The sequence below is a fragment of the Eschscholzia californica genome, unplaced genomic scaffold (genome assembly GCF_041429995.1).
Source record: "Eschscholzia californica isolate CP2 unplaced genomic scaffold, dmEscCali1.0.p SCAF_1, whole genome shotgun sequence".
Classification (NCBI taxonomy): Eukaryota; Viridiplantae; Streptophyta; class Magnoliopsida; order Ranunculales; family Papaveraceae; genus Eschscholzia; species Eschscholzia californica.
The window spans coordinates 29,967,029-29,986,119 of NW_028238198.1; the positions used below are offsets into that span (position 1 = coordinate 29,967,029).

The following is a 19,091-nucleotide window of genomic DNA, read 5'->3' on the forward strand; positions in this document are numbered from 1 at the left end:
AGACACGTCATTCGGCAATTGACTTTCATTTCGTTCGCGAACAAGTCACCAAAGGCAACCTACGTGTTCACTATCTTCCAAGCGAATCACAATTAGCCGACCTTTTTACAAAGGGCTTATCAACTACAAGGTTCCAAGATTTGTGTGTCAAGCTCTCCCTTGATGACCGCGGTTCGGCTTGAGGGGGGGTGTCAATATGAAATTGTATTTAGTTGTATTTTTCTTTATTCATAATGTCTACTATTGTAATTTGTACATTGAGAGCTCTCTATAAATATAATTGTCTCTGCCCTCATTAGGGCATCTTGCCTCTCACAATTTACAATTTAGAGATACTCTATTGGAAAGTCTTCTCCAATGCAACACTCAAGAGAAACTCTAAGAACTTATATTTTGGTGTAAATTTAACTAGTTTGTTCTGTGGCACTTAGAGATCTTCGAGAGGACACTCTAAATTAGAGTGCGAGCTTGAGGATCTCTAAAATAACTACCGCCACCTCATTTTAAAGATCCAAGTTAAGTGTTGCATTGGAGATGGATTTTGAAGAGCAACTCTAAAAAATCCTATGTGGCACTCTAAGATTTAGAGTTTGAGTCTTGCATTTGAGATGCTCTAAGGGCATGTTTATTTTGAGTTTAAAAGTTATCTTTTTTTTTTGGCCATTAATCTTCATCTCATTCTCTTCGTCTATCTCTCCCGCCAATTGGCTCTCTTGTTGATTCTCTCTTTCTCGATCTGTCATGTTGATTCTCTATCTAACTGTTTTTCTCTATCTATCTCTCTCTCTCCCTGGCTCTTTATCCTACTATTTTCCTCTCTCGGCTCTCCATCTCACTATTCCTCTCCCTCTCGCTCTCTCTATCTCTCTGTTTTTCTATCTATCTCTCTCTCCCGCATACTCTCACTGTTCCAACGAACGGGAGTGTTCCCTTCGCCGGAACTCCCTCGAGGAGGATTGCGACTCTAGAGATTTCGTGGCTGACCAACCACATAAATCTCATGGTTGGCCGACCACAAATCTGAAACCCTTGAGGATGTTCTGAGAAAGAGAAGAGCGATGAGAGAGAGAAGCATCCACTGCGACGATCAATCCATTTTTCACTTTGTTTCTTGCTCACTCTCCTCTCTCTAAAGCCTCGACAGAAACTCGACTTATTTGGGGTTCCCCAAACCCTGGATCTTCGTCTGAATCGGAGTACCAGACGAAAGTTCGTTTTCTTCAACTGGTTCCCCAAACCTAACCAAAAGGTTGACCAAAGAGACCTTCCCCTTTGTCAGAATAATGTACGAATAGGGCGAGACGTGTGTGGTGGCGGTGAAGAGAGTGATAAAGGAGAGAGAAGGAAGAAAGAGATAAAAATGTCAGTGTTAGCGTTGGTCGTAGGTGATCGAAGGAGAGAAGGAAAAACGTCTCTTTTGGAGGGCCGCCGACAATGTCAGCCTGCGGACAATCTTTACCGACTTGAAAAAAGAAAACGATGGTGTGCGGGTTTGGGGAAAATTCTGAATTTTTCACCCCAAAGTTGAAAAGCGAAGGAAAATTATTGTTTCTCCATAAGGGCTGTCATAAAATTTCGTCATCTATTTAAACTCGGTAACGTAGGTAAGAAAGATGCTTAGGGTGTTGGTCACGCAAGTCTGGGACGTCAGATTTCTTTGCAAAATGACCTCTCCTTATCTCTCTCTCTTCTGTCCATCTTTTTGCTTGATGTTCTATTTAACCCCTTAGCTTGCTTTGATGGCGGTAGATTGACAAGCTTTAATTTGCAAATTTAAATTTAACAGGACAATTTCCCTTGGTCCAATTATACATCACAACATAATAGACAAATCATCTGATGTCAAGGACTAGATGTGATATAAAATTCTTCATAAAAAAAAAAAAAAAAGATGTGATATAAAATCTTATGAAGACATCTTTTTGTCTTTCCATAGAATTTATGGAAATAACCAATGGATAATTATTTTTTCCTACTATAGAATATTTGACCTAAGGCCTTTATATTTTTTTCGCTATGAAAAGAGACAACAAAAATATTTTTGTTCAGAAAAACTAAATATTTTAACTCGAACTTTTAAAATGCAAGTTCAATGCAGAGCCAAACAACATATTTTTAATAATTGATTATATACCATAGTACAACCCACTGCCAGCAATGAAAACCCACTCCAAACCATTGTAAACTATTGAAAACATACAACAAATCTAATGTGAACTATTGTATATCTAATGCAAATAACTTTAAAGCCATTAGAAGCGATTGCAAACCCATTATAATTTTTTTTTTTTTTTGTTGAACTCAAACCCATTATAAATGATATGCAAATCAATGCAAAGCAATTGCAACCTACTGCAAGCCAATTGTAAACTCCTTGACCTATTGTAAACCATTGCAACCCTACCGCAAATCATTGTAAATTCACTAAACACTAAATACAAATCCATTGTAACCAATTGAAAACCCCACAATCAATAACAAAATGATCTTCTCATTTGAGGTATTTTATCATATGGAAGTGCAAATCCAAGATTTATCGAACTTGGGTATAAATAAAGTATATGTAGATTAGATGGGCTTTAGACCCCTTCGGATGGACTTTAGACCTCCGAGGGATCAAACCATGCAGTTATAGTGCTTGTTCATTTCATGAATGTTGATGTATCTTTGTGTTATCTCTTCATGATGTGTTAATGTCTTACAATGATGACTCGTGCAATCTATTTCAAAAAATATATATAAAACTAGAGATAAACCTCATCATGATCTATTGAAATGAGATTTAGAATTAAAACTAAAAAGAGATTAATCAATTGGCTCATTCCGATATAAATGTCAACACTTTTTCTCACTAGAAATATGTTTCTCTAGAATCATGTTTGTTTCTCCTTTTTCACTTTCTCTTTGAGTTTCAACAATCAAAACTTAAAATGACCTAGAAAATTTATCTTCGATAAAAATTTGTTAGTTGTCTTGTTGACTAAACTCGACATTCATTTTTCCGCATCATTTTATTTCGTCGCGTTGTTGGGTTTTGAGGTTAATGTTGCAACTTTTCTTGTAAGATCGCATTAATTTGACCATCGGGTTTTACTTTAACGTCTGTAAATGAAGTTGAGAGATATGTTAAAGTGAGTTAAAGGAAGAATGAGAGATAAATTATCACTTTATCAGGGTTCGTTCCAAAAAGAGAAAGTGAGGAAGAAGAAAAAACTGGGAGAAATCGGGTAAAAGGAGACAATAATTTATAGATAGCAGTTGCCAAAGCACCACATGAAATTTTGACATAATGAAAATTGATTGAACTTCTTTAACCAAAGAAAGATTTGGAGATATAGTTAGAACAAATCCCTCTTCTCTTTATTGATTGGTTTTTTTTCGTTCTAAAGAAAGAATTATTTTAGCTGGGGTATGAAGTACAAAATGATAAAAACCCAAACAAGAAAATACATTCTGGCATTGATCCAAGAGAAGGCAAAATCAATAAAATATTCTTTTGTAAGAATGGCCCAATATTGAATACAATAGTCATTACAAAGCCACCGATACATCAATACTGACCTAAAATCTATTTAACTATTTTATTTATACTTAAGTTCAATAAATTTTGGATTGACACTTTCATTGAATAAAACATGAAACCTCTCTATTGTGGAGTAGATGCACTACCAACTGGGTTACCCGTTGTTGGCAGCTTATTGTACAATTGAGGAGGGCAATAAGTGAATTGTTCCCACTTGGGGACCAACCAAGAATTTACCCTTTTTTTCTTTATATATCCTTCCTCCTCCCCTGACAAATGTGGGCCCGTCTCACTGACATAAGATAGCCCTGAAGGCTAACACCCACTTGATTGAACAGGAAATATTGAAATTTTTACAAACAACCACCAACCTCATAGTCAAATAGATAATCCACCCCCCACTACCCTAATTGAAACTAAATCAGATCATCTAAACCGGCAATAACCATTCTCATTATAACTCCAATACTCTCGGTTATATAATTTCATTCCTCTCTAATTCTCTGTTTTAGAATTAATTAAGGCGGGAGAGAAAGACTAACAGAAAACTAGAGAGAGAGAGAGACTGACCTTTTTTTCTTGGATTTCGTTACTACTCTGGTTACTCTGGTTATTAACAGAGAAAGCACAGACTTGAAGTAATGGAAGAAATGGATGTTTAAATCAATTAAACGCATACTAATCAAGTTTAATTAATTACTAATATTTTTCTGTTTAAGACCAGCTGAAAAAAAGGGACATCGTCAGAACTCAGATACCCAAAAATGTGTACAAATGGTTTTGCAGAGAAAAAAGAAAACCACCCACTTCTCCCCCACGAATTTCTTTCTCTCTCTAAAACTTTATTAGGTTTTTTCTCTCTCTAGAAAAACTTCTGATTGTTGCTTTCTCTGCATCTGATTTTGGCCTGATTTTGATCAGTATGGCTGATATGTATGACACTAACACCTGTTCTTCTCCTCTTACTACTACTCGTCCAGTTCTTGAATCAGACGAATTCTCCCTTTTTCTTCAAAATCTTCTTCATTCTTCTTCTTCTTCTTCTGATGTTTCTCAGAAAAATAAACTTCTTCAAATTCCTTTTCAAGAAGATCAACAACAACGTATTTCATGCTTATCCAACACTCGTCTTTCTGATTCAGAGTTTCGATTTAGTATTAATGATCGTAACGATCCATCTACCGCTGCTATTGATTCGTCTTCTAATTTGATCCTTTCTTCTTCTACTTCTCGTGGCATTTCTTTTCCGTCGTCCGAGATGAAAGATTTTTCTGATAATAGAGCTGCCGGAGATACGGATGCCGTTGCGGTTTCCGTCAAGAGAAGAAACTTTTTGGCGGATAACGATCTTGATGATTACGATTGTGAAAGCGATGTCTGTGTTTGTTGAATCTCTGTTTAACCTTTCTGATCTTTCTCTCTCTCTCTCTCTCAAATGGAACTTGATATTTCTTTGTTGTTGTAGGAAGGGATTGAAGCTTCGGAAGGACCATCAAAATCAGTTCCTTCTCGTGGTTCATCGAAGAGAAGCCGAGCTGCTGAAGTTCATAATTTATCAGAAAAAGTAAGATTTCTTCATAAAATTGCTCTGTTTCATAGAGATTTGGCTTAAAACTTACTGATTTTTGGAATTGTTTTGAACAGAGAAGGAGAAGTAGGATCAATGAAAAAATGAAAGCGTTACAGAATCTAATTCCAAACTCAAACAAGGTAATAATTATATTTTTAGTTTTCTCTGAGTTAATTTCTGTTTTTATGAATCTCGAATGGAAAAATTTGATGATTGATTGACAACAGACAGATAAAGCTTCAATGTTAGATGAGGCGATTGAGTATCTCAAGCAACTTCAACTTCAAGTTCAGGTCAGTAATTTTGGGCTTCTATTAAAATCAGGGATCAAAATTGTCATATATTGCTTTTTTTGTTTCGCATGTCGATTCTGTGTTGAAATCTTTGCTGGTATAATCTTGTATTAGATCGCGTTCAATTCTTTTTCTCTCAATCAATGGCTATGTTTACTTCTATAGTTATTCTGAGAGATTGTTTGTCTAGTTTTATAACTTGGGAAGATTATTTCACAGCCTAATTTCTAGATAAGTTAAAAATTTGGGAAGACTTTAAGGCCATGTTTGGCGCGCGGGAATCGCGTGGGAATGGAATGTGATTCCTGGGAATCACAATCCTGATATTGTTTGGCTCGCGGGAATGCAGTGGGAATCCTATTCCCGGGGGAATAGAATTCCCTCAAAATGGGGTAATAGCAAACCCAGGGAGGGGGGTGGGTTTGTGATTCCCATTCCCGGGAATGCTTTGTTTTAATATTTATAGACCAAATTATCCTTAATAAAATATTAGAATGACTATTATTAAAATCGTCCTCCACACAATATCACAACTAAAAAAATTAAAAACCTATGGTTAGCCACCACCATAGCAATACTTTCTCTCGCTCAAATGTAACTCTTTCTCCCTCTCTAGTTTTTTCTCTCTTCTCTTGTTCTTTTTTCATTACAATCGATTTCATAATGTTTAAAAAGAAAAAAATTTAGCCATGACCTTTATTTATTTTAAATAATTTTTTTTTAAATAGTCAACGTCCCTCGAACCTTTGACCTCCGAAGTGGAAGATTATACCTTTTACGACTCCAACCAAAGGTTGTTGGCATTTTAGATACTATTTAATTGGTGTGTCATGTTACTATTTCATATCTGCAATTTTGAATAAATAATACTGATTAAAGTACATAATAAAATTGACGTTTTATTTATGTAGTTTAAGGATATAATAGGAATTTTACAAAAAATTATATTCCGATTCCTACACGAACCAAACACCAAGTTAGGAATCTATCAGGAATCGAATTCCTATTCCTGGCCAAACCAAACATCAAACTGAATGATCTGATTCCCGGGAATCGTGTTACGGGAATGTGATTCCCGAGAATCACATTCCATTCCCGTCCGCCAAACATGGCCTAAGTAGGACATCCACTTGATTTCTTTGGGAAGTCTATCCTAGTTGGGTTGTTGTAAGTTGTAACCTTCCTCTAAAAGCAGAACTATTAGAGGTATTGGACCCGACCCGTTAGGTTCGGGCCATGCACACGTCCAAGGCCCACCGGACGGTCTCCATCTCCTTCTAATTATTGTAAACCAATATCAATAAGCAAAGTTGATTGTATCTTAATCTCTCCTCTTGGTTAGCTTCTCTTTCTCGTTCTCATCTTGCTCTTGATTGATTAGAACATTCAAGTTCTATAACTTCACATGGTATAAGAGCCAAGTTATTTTTTTTTGAAAAACGATGTCTTTTACCGAGGACGTTAACTCTGCTGCTACTACTACTCAACTTAATGCACCTTTTGATGTTCATTACTCTGATTCACCCACCAAAATTCTCATCACCCCACTTCTTTCTGGGGATAATTATGCCTCTTGGTCTCGAGGTATGAAGAAGGCTCTTCGAGCCAAAGATAAACTAGGTTTTGTTGATGGTTCTTTCCCAAAACCTAGTTCTCCCAATGATATTCACTCTTGGGAACGTTGCAACGATTTGGTTGCAAGTTGGATTATCAATTCAGTTGATCCTCGTAGTTGCTCTTCTATTCTTTATGATGATAACGCTGTCGCTATATGGCGTAACTTATTTGATCGTTTTCATCAAACTAATGCTCCTAAGGTTTTCCAACTTAGACGAGCAATTTCTTCCTTGAAGCAAGAGTCATCTGATGTCTCTACTTATTTTACTACTTTGAAATCCCTTCAAGATGAATTACAATCATTAATGGTTATCGAACCATGTATTTGCGATCATAGCAAATCACTTATTGATCGTGTGAATCAAGAAAGAGCATGGAGTTTTTGCAAGAACTACATGACCGTTTTTCGGCTCTTTCTTGATTCCACGATCAATAAGTGACTTGCCATGATTGCAAATACATGGTTCGATAACCATTAATGATTGTAATTCATCTTGAAGGGATTTCAAAGTAGTAAAATAAGTAGAGACATCAGACGACTCTTGCTTCAAGGAAGAAATTGCTCGTCTAAGTTGGAATACCTTAGGACCATTAGTTTGATGAAAACGATCAAATAAGTTACACCATATATCGGCAACGTTATCATCATAAAGAATAGAAGAGCGAATACTAGGATCGACTGAATTAATAATCCAACTTGCAACTAAATCGTTGCAACGTTCCCAAGAGTGAATATCATTGGGAGAACTAGGTTTTGGGAAAGAACCATCAACAAAACCTAGTTTATCTTTGGCTCGAAGAGCCTTCTTCATACCTCGAGACCAAGAGGCATAATTATCCCCAAAAAGAAGTGGGGTGATGAGAATTGTGGTGAGTGAATCAAAGTGATGAACATCAAAAGGTGCATTAAGTTGAGTAGTAGTAGCAGCAGAGTTAACGTCCTCGGTAAAAGACATCGTTCCTCAAAAAAATAACTTGGCTCTTATACCATGTGAAGTTATAGAACTTTAATGTTCTAATCAACCAAGAGCAAGATGAGAAAGAGAAGCTAACCAAGAGGAGAGATTAAGATACAATCAACTTTGCTTATTGATATTGGTTTGCAATGTGGGTATATATAAAAATACATGAATCCTAAATATAATACAACTATAAACCCTTATACAAATAATTAGAAGGAGGTGGAGACCGGTCGGTGGGCCTTGGATGTGCGCATGGCCGGACCCTAACAGGTCGGGTCCAATACCTCTAATAGTTCTGCTTTTGAATTTTTCATATCGTTCTATAATGATCATGTTTGCTGAAGTATTGTTCTCCAAGTAGTCAAACTCTTCTTTGATGCAAACAAGCTATTCTGATATATATATATATATATATATATATAATATACATGAAATATGTTCTTTACGTGTGCCAGGGCCAGGATCTATAAAAGTAAACTGCAAAAAGATCTAATGACTACTGAACTTAAGTTGATTATAGGTTTGTTTTACTTTTTACAGATGTTATCAATGAGAAATGGGTTGAGTTTGCATCCTCTATACCTTCCTGGGATGTTACAACCTCTACAGCTTCCTCAAATGCGGATGGACCTCGGCGAGGGAAATGCAGTTCCTCAGCATATGAACATCGGAACAGAAACACTAGCTGTGAATCAAGAATCTACTACTAGAAACTCTTTCGGTCTATCCAGCCAAAGCAACACCTTTCATAAACCGATGGTTACTCCTAATATGATAAATTTGACTCATCCAGAGACATCGTATGGGTTGGACTCGTCTATTCAGCTTCATGAAGGACCTTTTCAGCTTTCAACAGCTTCCGAGGTAGTTTAACTACTAGAACACTCTCTCCTATAACTTGATTAACATATAATGCCATCTTGCATTCTACAGGAAATATACAGAGATGAAGTACCAGCTCAAAGATTACATATCAGTCACCCTCCGCGGAATGCCTCAGGTGGGTTGTTTTGAAATTATCATATAGCCCGCTACAATAGACCAGATACGATAGGTAGCTCAGCTAACCGTATCTAAATGATCTCCTGGTCTCCAACATGATGGGAACTGTCATTACCTCAATTTTCTTCATTTCTAGTTTTATATTCTGTTTCACCCAAAATGTGAACTTCATTTATGCAGATTCGATATCCTTTGATGTACGATCATCTATAATAGAAAACACGAGATCTCTGGAATCTTGCGTACTTCGGGGTAGTATCTCACAACCCATGCTTCCCAAGGATACAAATAACAACCAGTAGATATCCGTAGGTAGGCAAACAACTAGATTCATCAAAATTCAAAACTCTATATTGTTGTCTTCGGTTTCTTTAGGATGTTTGAACTTGATCGTTTCAGCTTATATACAGGAACAAGTATACTAGACGATGACAGCTAGTTAAAGACAAAGCCGGCAAGCAGCGGGAAATGTAGTTTCAATTTCAGACTTCTGTTATTACTTGCTCAGATTAACTTATATGGGTTTTGTGAAGCTGTTACTTTCTCAAGCCAATTTTCTCAAGCATAAATTATCTTATTGGATTTTGGAAGCTTCAAAAGCAAACCACTTCTTGTTCTTTGGAGCAAGCTAACATTGTTCATCTAGAACCAATTACTAAATAGTTCAATTATAGGAAGGTTGGATTAAGTTGATGTCTCTCCCTTTATTTCTTCTGATTATCTTAATTGTTGTTGCAAATGTCATAATTGGTTGTGCCCTAGAGAAGGGCTATCTAGGAACCAAGATATAATTTCTAGGTCTTCTCCGCTGATTGTCAATTGATTTTGAGTTGGATGACCACAAACTTAACATCCCATCAGAGATAGGGCCGCACATGATAGGCCTAAAAGCCACACGCGTTGCACGTCACCCGAAAAAAAAATGCGTGTTAGGCTAAGCACGCCACACGTAAGAGGGTGTTTAAGAATAGTCTCACATGGGAGGACTATCTAGCAACCAAGATATGTGTCAAGTGTTGTTTCTTTTTCAGGGAGAGAGTTGGGTGGTGTTATTATTAAAATCGGCATATGGAGACAGGCACCGTCATTTTTATAGGGATCATGAGTTTCACCATGGTTGCTGAGTCTTGGCAAAGCGGAGTTTAAGTGTATATAGAAGATAGTCCGAGCCTGTCCATTGTAATGGGTCGGGCGAATTTCTTTATTCAACATGTTGGATCAGGCAGGCTCTAAATTTCCATGGAGTACTGGATCACAAATCCACCTGAAAACGACACAAAAAGGTATAAGATTCAAGAATACAATTAATTCAGCCTTTGGAAGAGCAATGAGGCAAAACTTATAGACTTGGGGGCTTTTAGGATCAGATCACAGATACTTGTTCTTCAGGAACAATACCCATATGCTGCCTTGTTTAGACTCCGAAAATGGACCAAATTCAATGAACCTGGCTCCATGCCTTAGGATTTAGCTGCCAAAACGACCAGGTTCATCAAGATCAAGAACCTCTCATGAACTCCAGACTAAAGAGAGAGATAGAGGTTTTATTCTTGGGTCTTTTTAGGATTCTGATAGAAAAAGTACTAGCACTTTAGGAGGGGATATAAATGTACAAGTATTGAAGATGGAACAATACACCATGCCACAAGCCATAGAAAAAATGCAAATGAGTGTGGTGTCCTCTAGGGTTTCTCCACAACCTCTTCAGTAGCCTCCTGCTGCTCACAATGGTTTATACTGAAGGGTTTGGAGGAACTCCGGCTGCCACCACACATTCTTGTGCAAATCTTTGGTACATGCGAGCTTGTGCAAATTTTTACTTTGTGCAAAATCTTTTATAGGAAGACGTAACCTAAAAACATTCGAAGTCTTGAGAATTTCAGCAATTAAATGCATCTGGTATCTTGTTTTTTTTTTCAGTACTTTGACTTGCTTTTGTCATTGAATTGATATTAATTGTATTCGAGTTTAGTTTATACAATAATAATTTTATATTCATTGATTCATGAGGCTAAAACCCCTTAGATGCATAGTAATAAACACTGCTTAAGATTTTCATAGGAACCTTCTATAAGCCGAAGTAGCCATTTGAGCGCAACAAAGAAAATAGTCAAGCACTTGGATTATATGGAAGTGAGCCCACTAGAAGAAACAAATTGAGTATTCTAGTTTTATATGAAAAGCTTCTTCTAACCAACTCACTTCGTGGCCCTTCCTCTTTTATCTTCACAAATAATAACATGCATACTGAGGATGTTAGGTATGTGGCCGGCGGGCCTAGACTCATCAAAATACTCCATGTTTGTAGAATTTTGGTATCAAGTCCAATTTGGCGCTGGGAAATTTTTGCATGTGGGTCATTGAGGGAGACCGATTCCTCCTCTTTAGATGTCGTTTGTTTTTCTGTAGATGTGAATCTAAAATACGAGAACTTACCGTTCACATTTGTGTTGGACAGAGCCCAGAGGGACGACAAGCTAAACTAAAAGGACCAGAATTGATTCATGACACATTTACGAAGATTGTCTTGATTCGAAGTAGGTTCCAAGCAGCTCAAACTGCTAGTGATTTGGGTTCTCTAAACTTATGCTTCATCTTAGGCTGAGTTTGGGTTCCCAAACCCAGGAGGTTGAGGGTTCCCCAAACTCAGACTAAGATGAAGAACATTTTCGTTTTGAGTTTACGGAACCCCAATTCAGACGAAAGGTTCCTGCGAAGGAGATTGTCTCCTTTGTCCGAACAGCGAAGAGAGGGGTTAAGAGAGGAAGGGGGCAGAAAAAAAATCAAAAGTGAAGGGACGGTCTGCTGGCGATCCTATGCCAGTGAGGGCAATAGAAAAGAAAGAGATGAAGTGGAAGAAAAAGATATAAAGATGAAGCAGAGGGTAGGAGAGAAAAAAGAAATAAAAGCGAGAAAAAGAAGAGAAGTTACGGAAAACAAAAAGATTTAAGTCAAAACATGAACAAATTTTGAGTAATGACACGGACGCAACATTCACAGACTTAGCTGAACATGCAGGGATTGGATGCATTATATTTGATGCGGAGTCAAACTTTAAATCAGCACTCGCAAACACAGTCCGAGGTCAAAATGCGGAAGAATGCGAATGTTTAGCAATTAGATCGGCTCTTCTACGGGCCATAGATCTTCACCTTCACCACACCCATATAGAGATTGACAATCTCAACATTATTTCTTATTTGGAAGATTAAAACTACTCCACTCAATGGCAATCCAAGAAGCACTTAGCCGAAATCCTCCAATTGAAAAGCGAATTTACTAACATCAAATTATCTTACATTTCGAAGAATCGAAATCAATCAACGTTAAAGCGGATGCGTTAGCTAAATGGAGAAGGAAGCATCAACGGAAGAATACCCGGAACGCCCTTCTGGCTTTTAGTAAGGATGTTGTTTAGTTTCTTTTTTCTTTCGTTGTAATTTCAACAACAAAAAAATTGGGGGCCTAAAAAAAAGCAACGAATATACAATTGGGATCAAAATAGTCACTTAGTCACGAATTAGGGGCCAAAAGAGAAATAAGCAATAAAATAGTTCAAAGAAAGTGGAAGGGTTTGATAGTTTTGATTTGATGACAGAGGGAAATGTGATTTTATAGTTTTAAGACAGAGAATTTGATGATGGGGGATGATGACATTAGCAATAAAAATTAGGAAATAAAACTCCAAAATTGAAAAGTATGTTTGTAACTCCCTTAACGTTCTTTATTGAATCTGCCCAAATATCTGTCTGATTTTTCAAGTTTGTTTTAACTTTATAAGAGTAGTCATCAGACAAGATTAAGGGTAGGAGAGAGATTGATGAATTAGGGCATCAATTCAATATATATAGAGAGAGAAAGAGAGAGGTAATGGAATAAAAAAGTGAAGAAGGGGGGAGGAGGGGTTGAGTTTGAGCCGCAGTTTCAGTGGGGAGATTTATGTTGATAAATAACGGCCAAATCATTTCTTGTCTCTGATGTCCTGCATGACGCGTCTACGTTTCGTTTCTTTTTCATATCTTCTTTTATTAGTTGGCAGCCAGAGCTATGAGGCTGTTTCATAGTTCTTGCCCTTTTTGATCCCCTTCACTTCAATTTACCATACTACCCCCATTACTCTGTTTTTCAAAGGGTACATTACTTTATATAACCCTAGAATCAAAGATTATATCACTTTCAACAAAAAAGAAAAAAAAATCTTATCATATCACATTGATATAAAATAAAGACTGCATCAGATTTGAAATGCAACTCGAAAAATGTTCTCCCATAAAAATATACACCCACAAATCTACTTTCAGTTGATTGAGTCTTATAAAGGGTGGTTATCTGTGCAATTCTCGTGTAGGCATAGAGTGTTGAAATGTTGATTTTATTGGGTTATATACTAACAAACTCTTGAGAAATTCTTGGTGTTCCTTTCATTTACACTGAAAAACATCACGTCATTATTTGTCGTTGAGTAGATTTTATGACCGAATTACAGAAATAAACAAAACCATCATGAAATTGTTTTAGAACAACCAGAAAGTACTCATCATTTTAAGAGGATCAAAGTATTCAGACTCGAACCCAGAACCTCTCGTTATTTTAGGAGGATGTAAAACTACTAGATTATAAGTCCATATTGTTGTCCACACGATTTCACTAAGAACTTTGAAATGGCTGAAATAGACAAGAACAACATTTATTGAACGATAAAGAACTAATCTCAATTATCAAAAGTGCTCAAAATTTAATTGCAAAGATGACTGGAGCCGGATTTGAACTCCTGACCACTTGATTGCAAGCTCAAAATTTAGTTACAAAAATGACTGGAGCCAGGATGAATGGAAGCACTATTTCCCTTAGTTATCATAATCAGATCCGGGTTGCAGTCGGTTAGTAGCAAGGGCGGCCTAGGCCCAAAGCAGTCAAAGCGACCGCTTTGCGCACCAACGTGGCGGAGGGCCTAATGATTGAGATTTTTATGTTAGTTTGTCAAACAATAATAACATTCTAAACTAATTTTAAAACATATATTGAGTTGTAATTCATTGGTTAAGACTTTGGGTTATGTGTAAGAAGTCAAGGGACCGATTCCACTCGTAACCATTTTTACGAAAAAAAATTTATGCATATAGGGCCCCAATTTTAACACCGCTTTAGACCTCCAAAATGTTTGGGCCGGCCCTGGTTAGTGGCTCCCCCACCGGTCATATTAGCTCGAGGGTTGGGAGACAGAGCAAATGGAAAATTGCTAAATTTTTTGATATATGAATATGAAAGAGAGTACACAGTTTAAGTAATGGGCAAATTGGTAATTGAAGAGAAACTTGGGTAGGGTTAAAAATGGTAGTGACCGACTGTGGGAGGAAAGAGAAATCTGAGGTGGCAAAAGGTGAGGTATCCGTTTTTGTTTCGACGCCAAATAACGGCATTGTCTTATGATTGTATTTTGGGCTCTTTCTTACACTCCGAATCATCATTTCTTCCCACCTAAATTTAGCCTTCTCTCTCTCTCTCTAAAACTCTCTCTTCTCCTCTTTCTTCCTTTTTAAACGCCTCCTCCTCATTACCCTTCTCTTCTAAAAACTGTTTCTCTCTCTAGCTAGACTACCCATATAGTGAAAATGATGTCTGAGGAGGTGGGCGGCGGAGGAGGAGGTGGTGGTGGTGGTCCAGCTGGAAACTTCTTGTTAGATCAAAACCATTTATGGCCAGGGTTTTCAATTAATTCTGATAATTCTGAAGATCATAGAAGTAGTTGTGAAAATACTACTAATAGTCTTCTTAATAATAATATGAAACTACTTATTGATTCAAGCTCAAATAGCCCAACACCAACCCCAACTCCAACTGCAACAAAAACAACAATACCACCATCAATTAGTACTACTCTCAATCAGATCACTACTAATAAGCGCCCTCGAAGTGGCGGTATTCCAAAAAGTGGTACTACAGGGAAGGGTAAGGCTGCTGCTGGTGGTGGCGGTGGTGGTGAATGGAACACTGAGTCATGTAAAGTTGGTGGCGGTGGCAGCAGCGGTGGCGGTGGTGGTAGTGGCGGAGGTGAATCAGATCATGAAATTCATATTTGGACTGAAAGAGAAAGGAGAAAGAAGATGAGAAATATGTTCTCTAATCTTCATGCTTTGCTTCCTCAACTCCCTCCCAAGGTATTACTAAACTTCTCATACTACTTCACCTCTCTCTCTCTCTCTCTCTCTATATATATATCAATGACAAGATCAACTTAATTTCATTAAAAATCTTTACCCAAAGAAAAGAATTCTTGTTTCATTTATTTGAAGATGAAGATTTAGGTTTTTGTATTTGAGTTAAATTTACTAACAGAATTTTTTTTATGTTAGAGAAAATGGGTCCCAGTCAAGATTTCTTGTTAATTTTTAGTCCTCAAAATTTGAACTGAAATGAAAGTCAGAAAGAATATCAGTAAAGGTTAACAAGATTGCTAACCCTAGCTAGCCACTTTTAGGGTTTCTTTCTAACAAACAGAAACTATTAATGTTGATTCATCTCTTGGGGTACTAGTTTTCACAACAAATTTTTTTCAACTTAGACAGTTTTCATAAACTAGGGCTTCAACAATTGAAAAGAAGAATCTTCCAACCTAGATATTTGATAGAACTTGGAGATAAAATTCTGCATGCATTTATTACTTCTGTCCTATTTTCATGTTATCAAACAGAAAAAAATGACTTAATTATAGTTTAATGAACTCAATCTTCTCCTAAAATACTTCTATATACATGTTAATTTCCATTTTTGTTTCGATATAGGCAGATAAATCAACAATAGTTGATGAAGCAGTGAATTACATCAAAACCCTTCAGCATTCACTTCAAAAGCTACAAAAACAACGGCTAGAAATGCTTCGAGGAGCTCCATTACAATCGTCGTCAGCCATTGATTATGACCCATCATTAGTAGTACTTGCTTCAACAGCACCAACATCCAATTCAAGGGAGGCCTTTTTGGCTGACCAAGCATCTTCTAGTAGGAATAATTCATCGATAATGAGCAATATGAACTCGCCTAATACGCTTACAGCTTGTGTTCCAGCTATCTTTCAGACATGGTCTTCACCGAATGTCGTATTGAGTGTGAACGGCGAAGATGCACAAATCAGTGTTTGTGCACCTAAGAAACCAGGGATGTTATCTAGTGTTCTATATGTATTAGAAAAGCATAAAATTGAAGTGGTAACTGCTCATGTCTCCTCAGACTTCTATAGGAGTATGTTCATGATTCATGCCCATGTGAGTAGCCCTAAAACTTTCTTAATTTGAACTCTTAACTCTTTGATCTTCCTAATTGCATTCTTTAATTACCATACTAGCTAGAGTCAACGATTAAATCCATTTAGGGTTATTTAAAGTTTTGAGTTCAATTATAGGTTCATATTTCAATTGAATATAGTCATCTAACTAGCCTGTTTGATTGTTTTTGTGAGAATAGTCCCACATAAGAGAAAAACAATCTAGCAACCAAGAATATAATGTCTGGTCCTCTCCACTCATTCTCAGTTGATTTTGAGTTGGATGACCACAAACTTAGCAGTACGTTTTGAGTAAACAACTTAGGATTAATTTTAAGATGATACCCTAATTAGGCAATTTGTACATGTGCTTAACTAGTCATTACGATTGAACATGTTTAGTTATTCTCTAATTCATATAGTGATGTTTCGAAGTACAGGTAAATGGTGCTTGTGATCAATTTTCGGAAGCATTACCCGTGGAGGAAATCTACAAGTTGGCAGTCGGAGAGATGATCTTCTGGATCTCTTCATGAAGTCTATCAATACAAACCGGAAAACAGACAAGATGATGAAGTTCACAAAGAAGTGATTCTCCTACAACATAGTTGGTGCATTAAGACAGAGACGAGCGATATTCAGTCTCATTTTATTCGAAAGGGTATGTGTTTTCGCAACATGAAGCTTAGTTAATTAGGTTTTAAAACTGCTACAAAAGGTATCAGTCCATATGTCATATTTGTTGCTACATATTGATTGATACCAATATAGCCTAGGGCATAGTTATATATGAAGATAATGGGTGTTAGTACTCCATTAGGGGGCTGTAATGGAAAAAATATCAATGGCATAGTTAAATTTCAGTTTGGAATTCTATACATTGTGTTTCTCTGCTGTCAAATTACGTTTACTCTTTGAACGGTCGAAATATAAGGTTTAGGGCTTCGCTTGTATCGAAACCTAACGTTAAAGGAATCTTTCTGCAAATATATGCATCATGTAACTCTAGTAATAATTAGATACAAGCAATTTAAACAGATATGTCTTGGTTGGACCGTTGGACCTACTTAGTTTCCTTTAACCTTTTCGAAAATTATAAACCTAAATATTCTCTATATAGCAGTTTCCTTTCGCCTTTCTGCCGCTCATATCAAGTTACATAAATGGCACATATTGTATGTTGAAAAACGACATAGGTTAATTTTTGACTGTTTGTCGTATATGAAGAAACAATGTTGTGTTTATCGTGTTATATGTTCATCTTTGTCCTCCTTGCCAGTTCTCTACTTGGAAAGAAATGGGTAATCTTTCGTTAAATCACGCGATATGAAAAAATTTGACAATTGTTTTAAGTATCATGAGCACAAGGCCTGTCCAAGTACATAAAACTCAAACAAATTCGTTAACCAATAGCTTAATTCTCGATGGACAACAATGTTTCTACAAGCACTAGACTTTGTTCTTATTTTGGAAAAATGACAGAAAGTTCCTTCGAAATTTTTTCCACATATATATGACCCACCTCTTCTCCTTTTCTCTGTTTATTCTTCACCAATTGAAAATGGGATGCGGTTCGAAAACGGTTCCTTACTTGGTTTAATGATATTTGTGGTAATAGCAAAAACTAGAGTGCTTATAGAATTTTCCTCAAGGTCAGGCTGATATTTGTTTGTAGCTTGGTGAATTTCAAACACACACTAAATTTTCGCTATTGGCACACATTCTCTTTGATTTGGTATGACCAAGTGAGTTGTCTGAATAGTAAATGTGAAATTCTCTCGAATCCTTCTCTGCCGCTCTAAAGGAGTTTGTTTTGTGAGATTTAGTCTCTCCATTGTTGTTGGCTTTTGGACTTGTGTTTGCTTCTCTGTTTCTCTTCATGGATCCTACGAATCAACAATTTCTTCAACAATTTGAGGCCCTAACCACAGATGATCAGACCCCCCATCACCGTTGAAGGGGGAGATGTCACAAACTTTGCATCTGACACTATCAAACATGGGGTCATATGGTTTCAATGCTCAAAGAAAATTGAACTTGGCCAGGCTTTGGTGAGGCTTTCCCGTGTTATACATGGACCAAACAAGTTCACCTTGAAAGAATTCAAAGATAATCTGTTTCTCATCAAATTTACTACAACAACAGAAATGGATATTGCTATTGAAAGTTCTCCTTGGGTTATACAGGAGGAACTTATCATTTTACAACGTTGTAAACCAGAGATCGGTCCAGGAGATCATGTTTTTGAAGCGGCATGGTTTTGGGTTCAATTCCATGGAGTGCCTATAGGCCATCTGAACAACATTACTGTTCAATTCCATGGAGTGCCTATAGGCCATCTGAACAACACTCGCCTCTTCCTTGGGGAACTACATCCCCGCTACTATTGAGGAAGCGACTAAGTGGAGTCTCTTTGGTCGGGTCAAAATTAAACTTTGTATAACTAAGCCATTGCCTCCGAGAGTCAATCTTAAACTCTCCAATACCAAGTTAGTCTCCATTGAGATCAGAGTTGAAAAACTCCCTAGATTTTGTATTTTATGTGGCTTAGTTGGACATTTGATAAAATTTTGTTCTAATATGTTACCTTTTAATGATCTCCTCAAACAGAACTTACCGGAATTCCATAAGAACCGGTTAATATAGGCTATGACTCCTAAATATAATGAGACTTTTAAAGTCCCTTTCTCGAATAAGAGAATTGGGTTCATTTGGACACAACTTTATCCCTCAATTTAATAATCTCGACTTGGATACTGAGGGTAGAAATGGAGTGGAAAATTTGTGCGAACAATCCCAACATTCGTTCTAACTATGGTAATTTAATCTTTAGTTTATGTCAGGCTAAGAGGAGCAAGATTTA

At 36.9% G+C, this 19,091-nt stretch overlaps 2 protein-coding genes across 3 annotated transcripts; both read left to right on the forward strand.

Annotated features, from left to right (window-relative positions):
• Positions 1-4,090: 4,090 nt before the first annotated feature.
• On the forward strand, positions 4,091-9,655 carry LOC147565910 (uncharacterized). 2 transcript variants are annotated; one of them, XM_086652375.1, is made up of 8 exons: positions 4,091-4,898; positions 4,989-5,087; positions 5,168-5,233; positions 5,321-5,386; positions 8,506-8,829; positions 8,899-8,965; positions 9,148-9,279; positions 9,378-9,655. In XM_086652375.1, the coding sequence occupies exons 1-7, from the start codon at positions 4,446-4,448 to the stop codon at positions 9,267-9,269; spliced, it is 1,197 nt and encodes a 398-aa protein (XP_086508501.1). In that variant the 5' UTR covers positions 4,091-4,445; the 3' UTR covers positions 9,270-9,279; positions 9,378-9,655. The 2 variants fall into 2 exon arrangements, with proteins under 2 accessions (XP_086508501.1, XP_086508502.1); XM_086652376.1 differs by having other exon boundaries at positions 4,269-4,898; positions 9,367-9,655.
• A 4,868-nt stretch (positions 9,656-14,523) lies between these two features.
• Positions 14,524-17,106, forward strand: LOC147565911 (transcription factor bHLH95-like). Its single transcript, XM_086668099.1, has 3 exons — positions 14,524-15,125; positions 15,750-16,229; positions 16,669-17,106. The coding sequence occupies exons 1-3, from the start codon at positions 14,580-14,582 to the stop codon at positions 16,762-16,764; spliced, it is 1,122 nt and encodes a 373-aa protein (XP_086524225.1). The 5' UTR covers positions 14,524-14,579; the 3' UTR covers positions 16,765-17,106.
• Positions 17,107-19,091: the final 1,985 nt, after the last annotated feature.

Bases quoted from the DNA above. Each gene is read 5' to 3' on its own strand.
- LOC147565910 (XM_086652375.1), top strand. From the start codon at position 4,446: ATGGCTGATATGTATGACACTAACACCTGTTCTTCTCCTCTTACTACT. The intron at 4,899-4,988 runs GTCTGTGTTTGT...TTGTTGTTGTAG, and splicing joins ATTACGATTGTGAAAGCGAT to GAAGGGATTGAAGCTTCGGA. The intron at 8,830-8,898 runs GTAGTTTAACTA...TGCATTCTACAG, and splicing joins AGCTTTCAACAGCTTCCGAG to GAAATATACAGAGATGAAGT.
- LOC147565911 (XM_086668099.1), top strand. From the start codon at position 14,580: ATGATGTCTGAGGAGGTGGGCGGCGGAGGAGGAGGTGGTGGTGGTGGT. The intron at 15,126-15,749 runs GTATTACTAAAC...GTTTCGATATAG, and splicing joins TTCCTCAACTCCCTCCCAAG to GCAGATAAATCAACAATAGT. The intron at 16,230-16,668 runs GTGAGTAGCCCT...TTCGAAGTACAG, and splicing joins TGTTCATGATTCATGCCCAT to GTAAATGGTGCTTGTGATCA.